This window comes from Henckelia pumila, chromosome 2 (genome assembly GCF_033568475.1).
Source record: "Henckelia pumila isolate YLH828 chromosome 2, ASM3356847v2, whole genome shotgun sequence".
Classification (NCBI taxonomy): Eukaryota; Viridiplantae; Streptophyta; class Magnoliopsida; order Lamiales; family Gesneriaceae; genus Henckelia; species Henckelia pumila.
The window spans coordinates 108,890,263-108,907,707 of record NC_133121.1 but is presented as its reverse complement, the minus strand read 5'-3'; the positions used below and the strand labels follow the sequence as shown (position 1 = coordinate 108,907,707).

At 39.2% G+C, this 17,445-nt stretch overlaps 3 protein-coding genes across 6 annotated transcripts; 1 reads left to right on the top strand and 2 right to left on the bottom strand.

The window, feature by feature from the left end:
- Positions 1-5,701: 5,701 nt before the first annotated feature.
- LOC140878131 (uncharacterized) lies at positions 5,702-8,273 on the bottom strand. The gene is made up of 4 exons (XM_073281741.1): positions 8,234-8,273; positions 7,270-8,121; positions 6,413-7,167; positions 5,702-6,295 (listed from the first exon to the last, which is right to left on the bottom strand). Exons 1-4 carry the CDS (start codon positions 8,271-8,273, stop codon positions 5,702-5,704), a joined length of 2,241 nt encoding a protein of 746 aa, XP_073137842.1.
- Positions 8,274-8,406: 133 nt separating this feature from the next.
- Positions 8,407-9,561, bottom strand: LOC140878130 (uncharacterized). Its single transcript, XM_073281740.1, has one exon. It carries the CDS (start codon positions 9,559-9,561, stop codon positions 8,407-8,409), a length of 1,155 nt encoding a protein of 384 aa, XP_073137841.1.
- A 1,914-nt stretch (positions 9,562-11,475) lies between these two features.
- On the top strand, positions 11,476-15,142 carry LOC140880273 (BEL1-like homeodomain protein 1). 4 transcript variants are annotated; one of them, XM_073284576.1, is made up of 7 exons: positions 11,476-11,669; positions 11,793-11,833; positions 12,143-12,238; positions 12,333-13,203; positions 13,525-13,898; positions 13,976-14,036; positions 14,132-15,142. In XM_073284576.1, exons 4-7 carry the CDS (start codon positions 12,337-12,339, stop codon positions 14,843-14,845), a joined length of 2,016 nt encoding a protein of 671 aa, XP_073140677.1. In that variant the 5' UTR covers positions 11,476-11,669; positions 11,793-11,833; positions 12,143-12,238; positions 12,333-12,336; the 3' UTR covers positions 14,846-15,142. The 4 variants fall into 4 exon arrangements, with proteins under 4 accessions (XP_073140677.1, XP_073140675.1, XP_073140674.1 ...); XM_073284574.1 differs by having other exon boundaries at positions 11,476-11,691; XM_073284573.1 differs by having other exon boundaries at positions 11,793-12,238.
- The last annotated feature ends 2,303 nt before the right edge of the window (positions 15,143-17,445 follow it).

Genomic DNA, 17,445 nt, shown 5'->3' with positions numbered 1-17,445 from the left:
GCTAGTCGAGAAGAACTTTCACCGATAGCTCGTTGGGGGCATACTTTGGCATAGTGACCTGGTTGGCGACAAATATTGCAATTACCTAATACACCTTTGCACTGATCGATAGCATGTCGTCCACCACACTTACCACAAAACACTCCTGATTCACCAGTTCTCTGACCTGTACCAAACTGTCTCTGTCCACTAGAACTGGAAGAACTACTGCTTGCCCTCTTGAATTGCTTCCCTTTTGGCCTGAATCTAGAATCCTTTCTGCCACTGCTTCCTCCCTCAACTCTGAGAGATGGTTGCTGAAACTGTGGCGGATTCTGTGGAAGTGATGCTGATACAAGCTGTGGAAATGGCTGGGGAATGAACGGTGTTCCTCGTTGTCGTAATAACCCCGCTTCTGCTCTCTAAGCTTTGTTCAAAGCATCGGCAAACGTATTAGGTCGTCCACTGTTCACCAAGGTAAACACATCTGGATTAAGGCCATTGATAAACTGATCTGCCATTGCTTCATCAATTGTTGCTATATGTGGAGCAAACTTCAAAAGACTTGAAAATTTGGCCACATATTCCTCAATATTCAAGTTGTCTTGCCTTAGATTGGCAAATTCATCACCCTTATCCTTCCTGTAGGAGACTGGAAAGAAACGTTGATAGAACTCAATTTTAAAGACAGTCCAGGTGATAATCGTACCTCGTTGTTCCAATGCCCGTTTTGTAGTAATCCACCAACTTTTGGCAACATCATGAAGTTGATGTATTACTAGTCGGATACAACGATCATCGGTATAGTCGAGTGATTCAAACAGCTGTTCTATATCTTCAAGCCAATTTTCACAATCAACTGAGTTTTCTGTTCCTTTTAATTTTGGCGGTTTGAATGACTGAAATCGCTTTAGTAAAGTCTCCATTGGAGTAGCAGTAGGATCCATAGGGTCAGCAGATGTACTACCCTGTGCATTCTGAGTTTCAACAACTGGCGGTGGGACTGGTGCTGGTTCAGCTGGAGGAACCACTAATGGCTGTCTAATGGCCGGTTCTTTACGGGGAGGCATATCTGATTGTCAAACATATTAGTCCATAAACAATATCACATGCAGCAATTTATTCCATCCTTCTCTGATAAGCATTCTCATGCATTCTCATGAGAATTCAGGTTCTGACTGAGGATAATCTGGAATACAATTGCATATATAGCATGCAGTAGCAATAAAAGCACACAATCATGCAATTATATAAATCTTGCAATATAAAGCATGCTAGCATATAGTGCACATAATCAAATACAACATGTCATCTCATGTCATAAGATCAAACAATCAGACAGACTCAATCTACCCCGCTCATTAACTTTTATCTAAATCCAGAAACTTATGCTTTGATACCACCTACTGTTGGGACCCGGGTTACTAATCTTATCTTAGGGCAATTTATTAGAATTAACAATTAATCAAGTACATAAAGGATATAAAGAACCAAGAGCTATTTTTTTTTTTTAAAGCTACAGTGTCTCGCTCGATCGGAGAAAGCTGCCCGATCGAGCGAGTTCAAACTAGAAGCTCTCGGGTCCAGGGATTCTTGGCCTCGCTCGATCGGTGAATTTCTACCGATCGAGCGGGCTACATTTTCCAAAAAATGCAGGGAAGATTTTTGCTGTCAAACTTGAAACATACATCCACATACTTTGATACAAGCTCCAAAATAATAAACATGCAATCTAATAATCTCTAATAAGTTTTCCTACACCAGTTACACATGTAGTTAACAACTTATACAACATTCTTGTATTCTTTTCTAACATGTTTATCCACTCAAAGTACATGTCTTGCTGCTACAACCCGTATCCTCACATTCTAAGACTCTATCTCGAGCTATCCCTGTCTTTTTTGACCAGCTCCTGCCCCACCTATTGTCATGCACACATACAAAACAAAGCAATAGCCGGATACCTCCGGTGAGAATAAAATCCCAGTATAAATAACAAAACATGCAATAACAATAGCATCTCATCTAATGCTATAAAATAAATGCAATGCATGTTTGAAGAATAGGCTATCAAAGCTGATATCAATAAAGCTTGGTTCTTTGGGATCTCGAGGAATAAAATAACTATCAAACCGCCGACACTCCCAATCGAGGCGGCATCAAGTATTTTAATCCTATGACTTTGGTGCAATTATAGAGAGTCTTCTGGCTCTGAAAGCGAAGGCTGAAATCCATGCCACTCAACTATAATTCTCCAAATGTCATTTCACACTCTAGGCTAATCTGCCTTTTATGCTTTACAGGCTGGAGTTCAAGATGAATGCAACATAAGCTGTATGAATTAAAGACTGTAAAACATCTTGAACATGTAATCACATAATTAAACAAAGCATCAAAACTCATATAAATCACATAGAAGCACATAACAAAACAATAGCAAGAACGTATATGATTTACTCGAGAATAATAGCTATCTCAAGGGTTCTATCCCATCTGGATAGCTATCATTTATACCTTTCGATGTCGAGTCTGAAAGTACTTCAAATCTGTAAATACAATCAACAACAACATGTCAAAATCTGCTCAGCTTCTCAACTTCATTTCAAATACAATACTAGCAAACCTTGCTTCAACTCTTTCTCGGTTCGAATCGGGATTCTCGAATCGTCAATCTTTGAATGAAAGCTGAGAAATAACATATCAAATAACTAAAAAGATCAGATGCAACTCAAACCATGCTCCTTTTAATCAATAATATCAAAGTCTTGACATTTTGCGAATCGACGGTGTAACGGCTACAAACCGGCAATCCAAACAATATCCAAAACAATCCAACAATCAAGATCACTTATAATCTCATATCAATATCATCAAAAGCATCATAATCAGATAGGGTAGGGTTCGAATTTTGCTTCATAAAATCATATAAAATCCGAACGATAGTCTTTTTCCGAACCGTCTGCGAATACGTAATCGGTACAGCTCATAATTGCTTATATCTTAAAATCATAAATTTCCATCTCCAACATACAAATAAAGTCTGAGAAAGATGAATGAAACTTGTACCAAAACGAAGGTCTCGGAGCGGTGATCGCAGATATATATTTATCTGGAATTTTTGACAACCGGAGCGCGAGATATCGAAGCTTTTTCGGATAAAAAATGGTGTCTTGGGGTTTCAGCCGTTCTTCCATTTCTTCTGATGCTTCACGTTGGAATCAAATATATTAAAGGTGAGTTGAGATATATATTAGCCAAATTGCAGTTTAGTTCCTGAACTTTTGGCTATTTACAATTCAGTCACCGGAAAAGCGATTTAATTCAATTTCAATCCTTATTCATTTAAAAATATTAGAATTTAATTCTAAACTCTAAATATTCCCAAATTAAATATTCTCGGATTAAAATTAAATAATTTCGGGCCTTACATGATGTGTTGGGATTGTGTTGAAATTAAGGTTTGAGGATTGGAATGAGTTTATTGAGTTGTTGTTTTGTTGTCTGCATTTCCGGTTTGATCAGTTATAGCCGTTATGCCGTCAGTTTGAGATTTGGATATCTGTTTGATGTTTTGAGTTATACCGAGTTTGATATGAATTTTGATATCGATTTTGATCACTATGACTTCTTCTGATAGATTGATTTGAAGTCCTGGAAGTTGAGAGCCTTACAGCTTTGATCAGTTGGAGAGTTGAGCCGGTATAGTGTCGATGTTATTCTTTATTTCTCGATGGATTTGGATAGATTTTGATTGAAGGAATTTTGATTGAGAATTGTTGTTTTACAGATCGACGACTGTGAACAACACGAAGAAAGGTATAAGATGACTTTGGAATGGAATAGGACGATTAACTCAAATCCGGATTGATTCGAGTGTCCTAGAAGAAATCACATATTGCATGTTTATGTGCTTATTTGAATATATGTCTGAATTGTTATTTGAATGCATTAGAATCATGTGCATTCATATTGAGCCGAATTGATTATTTATTTTGAATTAGACGATCTAGAGATTGTAGTCGAGTGACTTGGTAGGCGATTTACTACTTCGTTGTTTAACTCACTATAATGCTCTGGAGTCTAGAGGATTAAAATATGCCTCGTTCACTTCGAGAGGGAAGTCGGTGTGATTGTAGGATGTTTTAACCTCGGGATCCCAAACTGAAGAAAGAAAGAAAGAATAGAAGAATTTCATTCGATTATCTGAGTCTGATAATCCAGAAGTTTTAAAGAGATGCATATCATTTTAATTCAGTACTTGATTGGATTAATTGATTATATGAAGAATGAATTCATATTATGACTTGATATGTTTATTTGATAGCATGTTAGTCTCTTTTATTGGGAATATCAATTCTCACCGGATTATCCGGCTGTTGTCTTTGTTTGTATGTGTACTTGGCAACAGGTGGGGCAGGTACCAGTCAGAGACCACGTGGACAGAGGATCGAGAGATTAGAAGTGAGGCTTGGTTTTTAGAAGTCGAATGTATTCGAACTTTTGATGTTTTGTAATGCATGCGAATCTAGTTATGTTTTGAAGTAATTACTAGACTCAAACCTTGGTTGTATCTTGTTGTATCGAGTAGTCGAGATTATGTATGAATTTGGATTGATGCATGTTGTTATGATTATTTATTGGATTGAGTTTGTAAGGAAAGGCATTCCATGTTCTGAAATTTTCTGGGCAACTCGATCCTAGGTTATTGCAGGATCGAGCGCGGCCCCTGTGATTTCCGAGGCAGAGAGTTTCACAAAATGGTGCGCTCGATCCTGGCTTTTTGCCGGATCGAGCGCGGCACACTGCTTTTTCTCGGCAGAGAATTTTGAAATTTGGTGCGCTCAATCCTGGACTTTTATAGGATCGAGCGCAGCACTGTTCACCAGAAAAATAATTTTTTTTTTTTACTTGTTGCATTATCTTATAGATGGTGTATGATAATTGTTTATATTATCTTAAGAATAGAAGATTAGAACCGAGGCCTCACACCTTGGGCTTTTCCCAAGCGCGTCTTCAAGCTTTGCACCAAAGACCGGTTAGTCACCTCCACTTGACCATTGCTTTGAGGATAATGGACAGATGTGAAGTGCTGTTGAATTTTCATCTCTTTACACCAAGCTTGTACCCGAGCTCCCTGAAATTGTCTTCCATTGTCAGAAATGAGCTTTCTAGGTACTCCAAACCTGCACACGATATTTTTCCACATAAACTTCAGAACTTCTCCTTCAGTAATTCGCGCCAAGGCCTCCGCCTCTACCCACTTGGAGAAATAATCAATGGCAACCAATAAGAATTTTTTTTGAGCTGGGGCTGGAGGGAAAGGACCCACAATATCAATTCCCCACTGATCAAAGGGACATGCTGCCACTATCCCCTTCATTAATGTCGCTGGCTGGTGCTGAAGTCTGCTATGTCGCTGACAACTATCACAGGAAGCCACCAAGGATAGAGCCTCTTTTAGAATAGTTGGCCAAAAATATCCTGCAAAGAGCACTTTACGGGCTAGAGAATAAGAACCCAAGTGCTTGCCGCAACACCCCTCGTGTATCTCTTTCAGGACATAATGAGCTTCCTTAGGGCTCAAACATTTGAGAAGAGGTCCAGAAAATGACCTCTTATAAAGAACTCCCTCCATCCTCACAAAGCGGAGACTCTTCTACTTCAACTGGTATGCCTTCTTTGGATCCTTTGGTAATTCACCCTTCTCCATGTATTCCAAGAGCTATTTTCTCCAGTCACTCCCCTCCTGAGCTAATGATGTGAGCTCAGCAGAGGGTGTTAATTCCACTTGCATGACTACCTCTCTGTTTTTCCAATTATGAAGTGAGCTAGCCATATTGGCAAGAGAATCGGCCTTTTCATTTCTTTCCCTCGGAATTTGTTCAAACATTATCTCATCAAAGAGACCCCAAACTTCCTCTATCATTCTCATGTATTCCTTCAACTTTTCATTTTTAACTTCGTACGTTCCATTCACCTGCTGAGCTACTAATTGTGAATCAAAGTAGAGGTGCACCGTAGCTGCTCCAACTTGCTTAGCTGCTCGGAGGCCAATTAACACGGCCTCATATTCTGCCTCATTATTAGAAGCTCGAAAATCCAACCTAACTGCTAACCTGATCTCATCTCCATGAGGGGATATCAGCAGCACCCCCACTCCACATCCTTCACTGTTAGAAGAACCATCAACATACACCTTCCATAAGCCCTGTTCTTCCATGTGTTTTGTTTCAGCTAAGAAATCAGCCAATGCTTGAGCTTTAATCGCTGCTCTTGATTCATATTGAATATCATATTCGCTGAGTTCAATAGTCCACTTCACCAATCATCTCGAAATGTCAGCATGAGTTAATATCCTTCCAATAGGACTATTAGTTAACACTACAATAGGATGTGATAGGAAATAAGGTCTGAGCTTTCTGGTCGTCATAACAAGAGCAAGGGCCAACTTTTCGACCTCCGAATACCGGAGCTCAGCACCCTTAAGAGCGTGTGAGAAGAAATAGATGGGGTACTGAACTATACCCTCCGATAGGTAGATGTACAACGGTTCACCTGGAACCGCCTTAGACAACACAGAAAGTTCGGCTAAATAATTTTTTAGATCCTCAAACGCCTTCCCACATTCAACATCCCACTCAAACTTCTTAGCTCTCCGAAGAACCCTGAAGAAAGGTAAACTTCTATGAGCTGATCTGGATATGAACCGAGATAGAGCCGCTATCCTCCCTGCCAACCTTTGAACTTCCTGCAGATTTCTAGAATGAGACATGGATCGGATAACTTGCACTTTCTCCGGGTTAGCCTCAATTCCCCTTTCAGTAACCATGTATCCCAAAAACTTGCCTCCTCTTACTCCAAACACACATTTCTCAGGATTGAGCTTTATTTCGTAAGACCTGAGCGTGGCAAAGGTCTCCCTCAAGTCAGTAATCAAACCCTCATCATCTTGAGACTTTACCAGGATATCATCCACATAGACTTCCACATTTCTCCCTACCTGGGAAGAAAACACTCTGTCCATGAGTCTCTGATAAGTAGCCCCTGCATTCTTTAAACCAAAAGGCATCACTCTGTAACAGAAAGTTCCATGAGAGGTGGTGAAACTTACTTTATCTTGATCTTCCTCTGCCATAGGAATTTGGTGGTACCCTTGATATGCATCCATGAAACACAAATATTGATGACCTGCCGTAGAGTCAACCAACTGATCAATTCGAGGCAGTGGATAACAATATTTTGGGCACGCCTTATTTAAGTCTCGGAAATCAACACACATCCTTCACTTGCCTGAACTCTTAGGGACAAGGACCACATTCGACAACCAAGTAGGGAACTGCACTTCCCTAATGTGACCTGCCCTAAGGAGCTCATCCACCTCTTTCTTAATAACTTTATCCTTTTCAGGTCCAAAGTGTCTCTTCTTCTGCTTTATCGGCCTTGCTCCCGCAAGAATGTTGAGTCGATGAACCATAATGTCTGCACTAACCCTCTGGAGCTCTGAAACAGACCAAGCAAAAACATCTTTGTTCTTCTTCAAGCAATCGACCAAGCTTTGCTTCACTGAGGAGCTGAGATCTGCAGTTAACTTCACAATATGAGCTCCAGGACTTAACTCAACCTTCTCATGACCTTCTTCAGACACCAAAAACACTTTTTGACCAAACACTCTTGGTGCCCGGTCTATTGAAACCATTCCTACCTCCCTCCTACTTCTCTTTGCATCAACCTTTACTTCGTTCACATAACATAACCGAGCTGCCTTTTGATCAGCCCGAACAACCCTCACTTTTTTTTCGCTTGGGAACTTCAACTTCTGGTGGTAAGTGGAAGCCACAGCTCGGAAATTGCTCAGGGAAGGGCGTCCCAAGATTCCATTGAAAGAGGATGGTGCATCCACCACTGTGAAGCAAGCCATCTTGGTTACTCTCTGCTCTCCTCTTCCAAGAGACAATGGGAGCACAATTTGTCCCAGGGGTTGCAAAGCATGGCCCGTGAATCCATACAATGCCGTGGTGATTGGGTCCAACTCAAATCCTTCTAATTTCATCTGGTCAAGTGTTTCTTTGAAGATAATGTTCACTGAGCTCCCAGTATCCATAAAGATGCGAGCCACATCATAATTAGCTATGGTCAATGTGACTAATAAAGATCATTATGAGGTATCACAAGATCCTTTAAATCTTCCCTTCCAAAACTAATGTTCGGATCAGCGGGACAGCCGAGCTGAGCACTTACCTCGAAATTTTCCAACCTGCGCCCATGGGCTTTGCGAGCCCTTCCTGAATCTCCATCCGTAGTGCCTCCTGAAATCATATTGATCATGCCTCTATGAGGGTGATTTGCAATTTGCTCAACTCTATCTTCCTGACCATTTCGTGGAGCTCTTCTTTGAGGATCAGGTTGGTTTACCCTTCCCTAATTTCCCTAGTTCCTCCATTGAGGAGCTCGGCCTTGACGAGGAGGGTTTGCTCTCCGAGTCAGCTCAGCCCGGATTCGAGCATCTTCAGAAATAATTCTTTGCACCTCCTCCCCTAGCCTCTGGCAGTCATTAGTGAAATGTCCATATTCTTGATGAAAATCACAGAATTTATTAGATGAAGGCAACCGCGGGCCTCTTTCAGCATTCCGGGGTCTCGCAAGCACTTGTCTTTTCTCACATATCTGCATCGCTTTTTCCAAGCTCACTGAAAAAGGTACATAAGGATAAGGCCCTTTTCCTTTGCTTGATTCTTCCGCTGCCCTCTTTCTCCCACTTTCCACTCTTCCTTCCGCCTTTACTCCTAATTTACTTTCGGACTTACTCCCAGACGTTCCTTCCTGCCTTCTTAGTCTCTGTGCATCCTCCAAATTCACATACTTCTCAGCTCGGCTAAGGAGCTCATCATAAGTCAAAGGAGGCTTCTTAACCAATGATTTAAAAAACTCCCCTCCCCTCAACCCTTGCGTGAAAGAATTCACCAAGGAGTCAGCAGTGGCAGCAGGTACTTCCAGAGCTGCTGTGTTAAAGCACTGAACATACTCATGCAAGGGTTCTACCTCAGCTTGCTTCAGATTAAACAAACTGAGAGAAGTCTTCAAATATTTCTTGCTACTCGCATATTGGTGTAGAAAAGCTGAACTGAAGTCATTAAAACTCCTAATACTACCAGGTTGTAGGAGGTTGAACCACTGTTGAGCTGATCTTACCAGAGTAGTGAGAAAAACCCAACATTTAATTGCATCCAAATATCTATGTAACAGAGCTGCATTTTCAAATCTTCCCAAATGCTCCTCCGAATCTGAGCTCCCATCATACTCCCCTAAAGTAGGTTGTTTAAAATTTGGAGGGAGTTCTTCATCTAGAATAGCCCGAGCAAAAGGGCTTTCCCTCTGTATAGGCCCAGGCCGACCTCCGACTTGACGACCCAGTCTCCTGATCTCTTCCCATACCGCATCCATTGGGTTTGGTTGACCTACGGGTGGAGGTGGTGGATTCTGACCCATGGCTGCTTGCACCGTTTGAGAGATGAACTGGCTGAGCTGATCTACAGTCATGTCTGCCACATTCCCTCTTCCCCTTCCTCTTCCTCTTCCTGCCATATCTACGCCTTAACTCGAACTTCCCACAGACGGTGCCAATTGATATACCTCAATAATGTGATCTCCTTGGATGAGCTAACGAAACTCCTCCAATGAATGATGAGCTGCTGCTGGCCTGAAATCACGAACAAGAGTGTAAAGGGGGGGCCGGAAGGTGTTCCGGCATATTCCCTCCGACGCTCAAGTCAGATGCTAGGATAGCGAAATATAGAGAGTAGTGTGTGCACACGAGTGAAGAATTAAGATCAATAATGAAAATAAACCTGGTATTTATAGGAGAGGGCTCCGGACATTGCGCTTACCTTCCTAATCAAGAACCCGAGAATTCCGGGATCACGATCCCAAATATATAGGCGAAGATCTCGTCTGAATCTCATTCGATAAAGGAACTATTGATCTGTACATCTTATCCGAGCTGAACTGTAATCACTAGCTAGGACTTTATATTGCTGCTCTCCTTGGAGTCACTTTAAACACTGATCCTAACATCCTAGCTAGCTCGCCAAGGTTGCCGAACCAATCTACCAAGCTAACTCCCTACTGACATCAGGGCCGAGCTGAGCTCCCAAATTCCCGAGCTGAGCTCCCGACCCGAGCTGGTAATTATAGTGGGGGAGCCTGGCCGAGCTCCCAAGGTCGAGCTCCCGACCCGAGCTGGTAATTATAGTGGGGGAGCTTGGCCGAACTCCCGAGCTCCCGACCCGAGCTGCTAATTATAGTGAGGGAGCTTGGCCGAGCTCCCGACCCGAGCTGGTAATTATATTGGGGGAGCTTGGCCGAGCTTCCGAGGCCGAACTCCCGACCCGAGCTGGTAATTATAGTGGGGGAGCTTGGCCGAGCTTCTGAGCTGGTCCTAGTTGATTAGGGACGAGCTTTCATCTTAGGGTCATCGAGGAGTTGAAGTGATTTCCTCCTCCGGGTATCAATATACTATAGTTTTTATTTTTAGTAACATTTTTTAAAATTAGCACATAACCGGGTTCGAAAAACTCATAATCATTTATTGAATTAATTAAATATATACGAACAATTAAGATAAAGAAATAGGCAAGTAAGTTTATCAAAAATAAAAAAAATACACTCTCTTTGTCTCGATTATATAATTTTTTCTTCTTTCATACATATAAAAAAATAAGTGAAAGAACAAATAATATATAAATTCGTATTTTATGTCTATTTAATTTTAATTCATTCATAAAAAAAAATGCACGTCTTCCAAAACGAAGCGAAGGTAATAAGAATATATTAGTAAAAAAATAAACATCGTTAAAAATAAGGGTGAGGAAAAATATCGAATTTTCGGTATACCAAAGTTACCGTACCCAAAAAAATATCGAATTTACAGAATTTTGATATACCGAAGATTTTCGTATGGTACGGTAATAATACCGAATTTTTTCGGTACGGTAATGGTATGAACTTTAAAAGTTTCGGTATCTACCGATATACCGAAAAAATATTAAAAATTTTAAAATATATAATATATATATAAAAAAAATAAATTTTAATTTTTTAAAAATATAAGGGTTTTTTCGGTATAAAACGATATATACCGATACCGTGCCGAAATTTCGGTATACCGTAAAATTTTGGTATGATCGGTATACTATTTATATGTACCAAAAATAATTTCGGTATACCGATTTTCGATACGTTATCAATATAACATATTTTTATACCATAATTTTTAATACATTATACGATATTCAGTACGGTACGGTATAACACGCCTAGTTAAAAATATATACAGTGCAAACCTATATATTTAAATTAAAAAACAAACAAAAAGAAAATATGACTTATATATATAAATGAGTACGGAATAATATATATGTTTGCCATTGCCCGATCTCAATGGCTTCGAACGAAAAGATAATAAATGTGTGGATAAATGAGTGAATAATAAAGGTGGGCATCTTTTTCCAGCCCCCCCTTTGTTTTTTCATCTCTCTCTCATCAAGTGGAAAAAAGAGTTTGCAGAGACTAATTGGTTTCATATCAACAAATTATTTAAAGGAAGCACCCACATGTTTTTTTTTTAAAATATATATTTCATATAAACAAAATCTCTCTGTGGATACCTGCCTGTTCCTGTTTTATGATATGATGTGTGTCTTCTATCTTTTTCATGTAACTCTATATTCTAACACTGCTTAAATTTCTTGCCTCATGATATATATATATATAATTTCTAGCTGATGATGATGATCACTTTCAGTATTGATCTGCAGATATATGATGATGAAGAAGAAGCACGTGTACGGTCTGATTGGTACATCACCAATTATATATACTTGCTAATTAACTATATATATATTAATCTCACCAATCCCTTTCTTCAACACTCGATCATATATATAATATATAAATGTAAAAGAAATTAAATTATATATACTTTATTATTCATTTATTTTAATAGTGATTATAGGATTCTTGATTTTTTCTTGATACAAGATAGCAGCAGCAGCTCCAAGGGGTACTTGCAGAAAAGTAGATTGTACAGTGTGTTGGACTTTTTGGGATAAGTGTTTTTTAAAGGAGTGATAATTTATTTATTACTATTATTCTATGAATTTTTCAGGGTTCATGTAATTCATCCGAGTTTTGCACTGATTTAATTCGTTCTTTAGTCAAATTGTCGTGCGTTAATTTTCAAGAACTGGAATTTCATCAACAGGTAAGTGAGTAGTATATATATTATGTGACGTTTTATTTTATATATATATATACGCAGTTGTAATGATTGAGTGTTTATGTTGTTGTTCTTCAAGATTGATGATGGGTACGTACTTTCATGGGAATTCGGAGATCCTAGGAAGTGGCGGCGATGGATTACAAACCCTTGTTTTCATGAATCCTGCCTACGTTGGATTCTCTGACAACCAGCCGCCAGCTGCTGCAAACAGCAGCAACTTCGTATTCCTCAACCCAAGCTCGTCCGGAAACTCACTCCCCTTCTCCCACGCGCCGCCGTCGCAGACTCAACATTTTGTCGGCGTGCCCCTCCACAGCTCCGAGTCAACCGCCGTAGCAGCTGCCATGTCAGCGCAACAGCAGCAGCCAAGTGTGTCGGCGCTCCACGGTTTCTTTCCGGGAGTCCACTACAATCTATACAACCAGCATATGGACATACAGGAGGCGCGTGAGGTCTCACGCTCTCATCAGGGACTTTCTTTGAGCCTGTCTTCTCAGCAGCAGCCAGCAACGATCGGGTATGGTTGTTTCAAGCAGGAAATCAGAGAGGTTCCCACTCAAGCTGCAGTCTTGGCCGCTGTCTCTGGTACTCCACGTGGCGGTGGTGATGTTAAGGGTTCTTCGGGAGGATCGCCGTCGTCGAATTCCGGCGTTTCCGCCGCCGTGAATGGGGTGCAGAGTGTGCTGTTGAGTTCCAAGTATCTGAAAGTGGTGCAGGAGCTTCTTGATGAAGTTGCTAATGTTGGGAAAGGAACAGAAAATAGTAGAAATGAATCCGACAAGGGGGCTAATGGTCAGCAAGAGACTAATGGAAAATCGACGGCGGCGGCCGAAGACGGGCAAAGCGGTGGAGAGAGCGGTGCGAAACGTGGGTCGACTGAGCTTAGTACAGCAGAGAGACAAGAAATTCAGATGAAGAAAGCGAAACTTGTTAACATGCTTGACGAGGTATATGGCCTATTATATATTTTGTGTAAGAAGAATATATGACAAGGAGCTAGCTTTTAAAATCTAAAGTTGAATTTAAAAAATTAAAGGGTTACCATCATCTGATTTTCATGTCAGATGTGTTCTTTTCCAACCGTGTGCTGTTTTCATTATTACAAGTATACTTAGATTGCGATTTTTTACTTCTTTTATTTAGGCCTGCCAAAAAAGAGAGATCACTTTCCCCTGCAATTTCCATATTCAAGAACATGAAAATCTGTTCAATTTCTTCTTCTGTTTCTTTAAAAGTTTACTTATGTATCCAAACATGTGTTTGTAAAGGTTGAGCAGAGGTACAGACAATACCATCACCAGATGCAGATTGTAATTTCTTGGTTCGAACAAGCAGCTGGAATTGGCTCCGCAAAGGCTTACACAGCCGTAGCTCTCCAAACAATCTCGAAGCAATTCCGGTGCCTAAAAGACTCCATCTTGGGCCAAATCAAATCCGCGAGCAAAAGTTTAGGCGAAGAAGACGGCTTCGGAGACAAGATGGAAGGTTCAAGACTCAAGTACGTGGACAATCAGATTCGACAGCAACGGGCTTTGCAGCAACTGGGAATGATCCAGCAAAACGCTTGGAGACCTCAGAGAGGACTGCCAGAAAGATCTGTTTCTGTACTACGCGCCTGGCTCTTCGAACATTTCCTCCATCCGTAAGTTGTTCATTATAATGAGTTTAATTTCACCCAATATTGGATTCGGCTGAATTTGATTGCCCCTTGTCGTGTAGCTATCCGAAGGATTCAGATAAGATCATGCTTGCTAAACAGACAGGGCTCACCAGGAGTCAGGTGCATGTTTATATTTTCTTCTTGTATATATATCATTTCTTGTACTTTATTTTTGTACATGTATGTAATCTATATGTATGTCGTTCATTCTACAGGTGTCTAATTGGTTCATAAATGCTCGGGTTCGACTATGGAAGCCGATGGTGGAGGAGATGTATTTAGAAGAAGTGAAAGAAAACGAGAAAATTGGATCAGAGGATAAACAACGCAAAAGAGAACAAATCCACGAATCGGTCTCGAAATCTTCAGAAAACAGCCCAGGCACCAAGAAACCGAACAAAAGCATCATCTCAAGTCAAGAAACACACCAGCCTCTAAACCAGAACATCCCTTCAACAATGGCAATGCCTACGAACTCGACGTCCCAAAGCGGAGCAAACATCAGAAACCAACAAGTTTTCAACCTCGTTGCATCGTCCGAAATGGAAAGAATCACCCAACTAAGTCCCAAGAAGCCAAGGAATCCTGAAATAATAGACTTCGCCTCAAAGACAACCGATACCGGGCTGATGTCCTTCAAATTCGGCGCCGAGAGGCAAACCAGAGATGGCTTCACGTTCATGGGGGCGCCCACGAACTTCATCGGAGGGTTTGGCTCGTATCCTATGGGTGAACTCGAGAGATTCGGGTCTGATCAGTCCTTCCACGCTCCGTATTCGGGGAACGGCGTTTCGCTCACCCTCGGCCTCCCACACTGCGAAAGCCTTCCCCTTTCCGGATCCCATCAAACATATCTCCCAAACCAAAGCATGCAAATAGGAAGGGGAGTTGAAATCGGTGAAGCAAACTTCATAACTTCAGAATACTAAGTTCCTTTTACAATGGTGCACTCGGAGAAGGATGAAGATTCATATAGAATAGTATATATATTATATACATTTTGAGTTCTTACAGATATAGGCTAGGATCTTCACAAGGGATATGGGATTTGGTTGTATATTAATTTTGTTAATGCAGATAAGTAGATGATTGTGATACTGAATATGTAGACGCCAGATATATTGGGTGGTATAGAAGAATAAAGGGTGAATTTTTATATATTATATGGATCATTTTCATCATGTCAAAAACTATTGTGTATAAAGATGCAAATATTTTTTCTGATTTGATCAGTCGATTATTTATTTTTTGCTCAAAACTTATATTAAGAATTTGATATTCTTGGCGCTTGTTGTATACATTTCTCATAGACACCGCAAAGATGTTCATGTGAACATCATGAAAACATTTAACACATTTTAGAATATTTTATATGAACATCTTGCGATATCCATGAAGTGTCCAAAAGAGACGATCGTAATATACATGTGCATTTATAATGTCCTTATCCATTTGGATGAAAATGAATTGGAATAAAAACATAGACTAGAAGAACGAGACAAAAATATATATATATGATATACCCAAAAGCTTGTTGCAATTCATAGTACAATGGATCGGAGTAGAAAGCAGGAATAAACTAAAAGTGGCGATCGATTCTTTGTATACTAAATAGAATAACGAATGTTTCTTCGAATAAATAAAAGATTCTAAAATAGAATGGCTGAATAATTGATACATATAAAGTTTGCTTGTATGAGTGGGAGACTAAGTAGACTAACTTTACAGCTTTAACATATTTAATCGAATTTGATATGGACCACAGGAGAGTGAAAGACCTTATCTTAATTTGTAGAGTTTGCTCCAATGTATGTGGTAAATAGAGGACTTTAGAAAAATTAAAATAAAAAAGGAAATACCCTTTTGGTTCCAATAAAAGACAAGGATGGCTAGAGGTTCCTTGAAAGATCGGTCAAAAGTGCTGCCTTTTAATTCAACCATGAAATTTATTGTTTCATGCCACCAATAATTCTTTTAAAAACAAATGCCGTATCAGACTCTATGTGTTAGGTGTGGGTATTAATTATTTTCCATCTATGTTCATATTTTCTCAAATTATCTAACAAATGATTGTTTCCAGGTATATGAACTACACCAACACACGGAAAAGACGGTTCGGTCCCAATGTATTTGAGGCTGTGAAGTCGATATCTAGATATGTGGATCTTATGACCCGAAATAAATTGGAGCCTTCAGATCTTATAAAACACGACATTATTTAAATCTAACGCAAAAAATTCATTTGTGACTATTGTTGTAACATTCTCTATTATATTTATTTCCACTTGTTAAGTTTCATGTTTCAACGAAAACACCAAAATCGATATGAATGAAAGATGTCTCTGGAACTTGATTTTTGTCATCTTTAGAGTCAGGTGTATTTATTCTCTCAAGGGGTTCTAGCTTTCTCTCGTTACAAACAAAAAAATAAAGTGGGGCACATATCTAGTTGTACATTCCCTTCGTTCTACAAACTCTCATTGATTCTGAATTTCGTTCGTGAAAGAACGAAATTTTTTACGGACAAGTATTAGTATGATAGTTTTTTAAACATGTAAATTAATACATATATCAATTAATTATTGATACATCTGTTTGTCACGTAAAAATTTTTCCCCTAAATAACTATTAAAATATATGGTTATTCTGGAATATTGTGTTTAAATAATATTTTTTCTTTGATTTAGAACATCTTTACGACACAACGGAAGGTTTATTGGTACTTAATATTGGGCCTCCTAACCTATAATGGGTTCTTATCCGAGTATTATTACAAGAAGCCCACTATTTCAGCTGAGGCCCAGTTTTCCGAGCAAAGCAGGATATAAACTGAAATAAAATAATGATAAGTTATTGGAAAACACTTTAATTACTGTTAGGAGCTAATATGGATTCAGATTTGATTGGAGAAATTTAATTTTTTTAATATCAATATTTACATTTTGTGCATTATGAAGTTGAGGTAGAACTCTTAAAAAAACAGAAAAAGTGGTTGAGGTAGAAAATTAAAATATAGAAAAAATTACATTTTTCGTCATTTATGTTTGTCACTTTGCGATTTTGACCTTTTATGTTTTTATATTTCAATTTTAGTCCTGAATGTTTCGATTTTTGGTAATTTCAGTTCTTTTTATTCGAAAATTTTTACGTGGCACTAGAGACGTCATCTCCACATCAGCATTATATTGGCACCACATCAACGGCACATCAGAAAAAAGACTTAAATTGTCAAAAAAATAAATATAGTGGACTAAAACTGAAATATGAAAATATAAATGACCAAAATCGCAAAGTGTCAAATATATAGGACTAAACAAGCAATTTTCCTTTAAAATATATAAAAACAATAAGGAAAAATTAAGTGAATAATATGTTTTATGCTTGGTAGATCTATTCATCCATATTCCTTTTTCTTTTTCTTTTTCTTTTTTTCCCCTCTCCAGACCAGATTATATAAATAAATTTATTGGTCGTACATTTGAAGAATTTTATGTCATCGAAAATATGTGAGCACTTACGCACGCAAGTG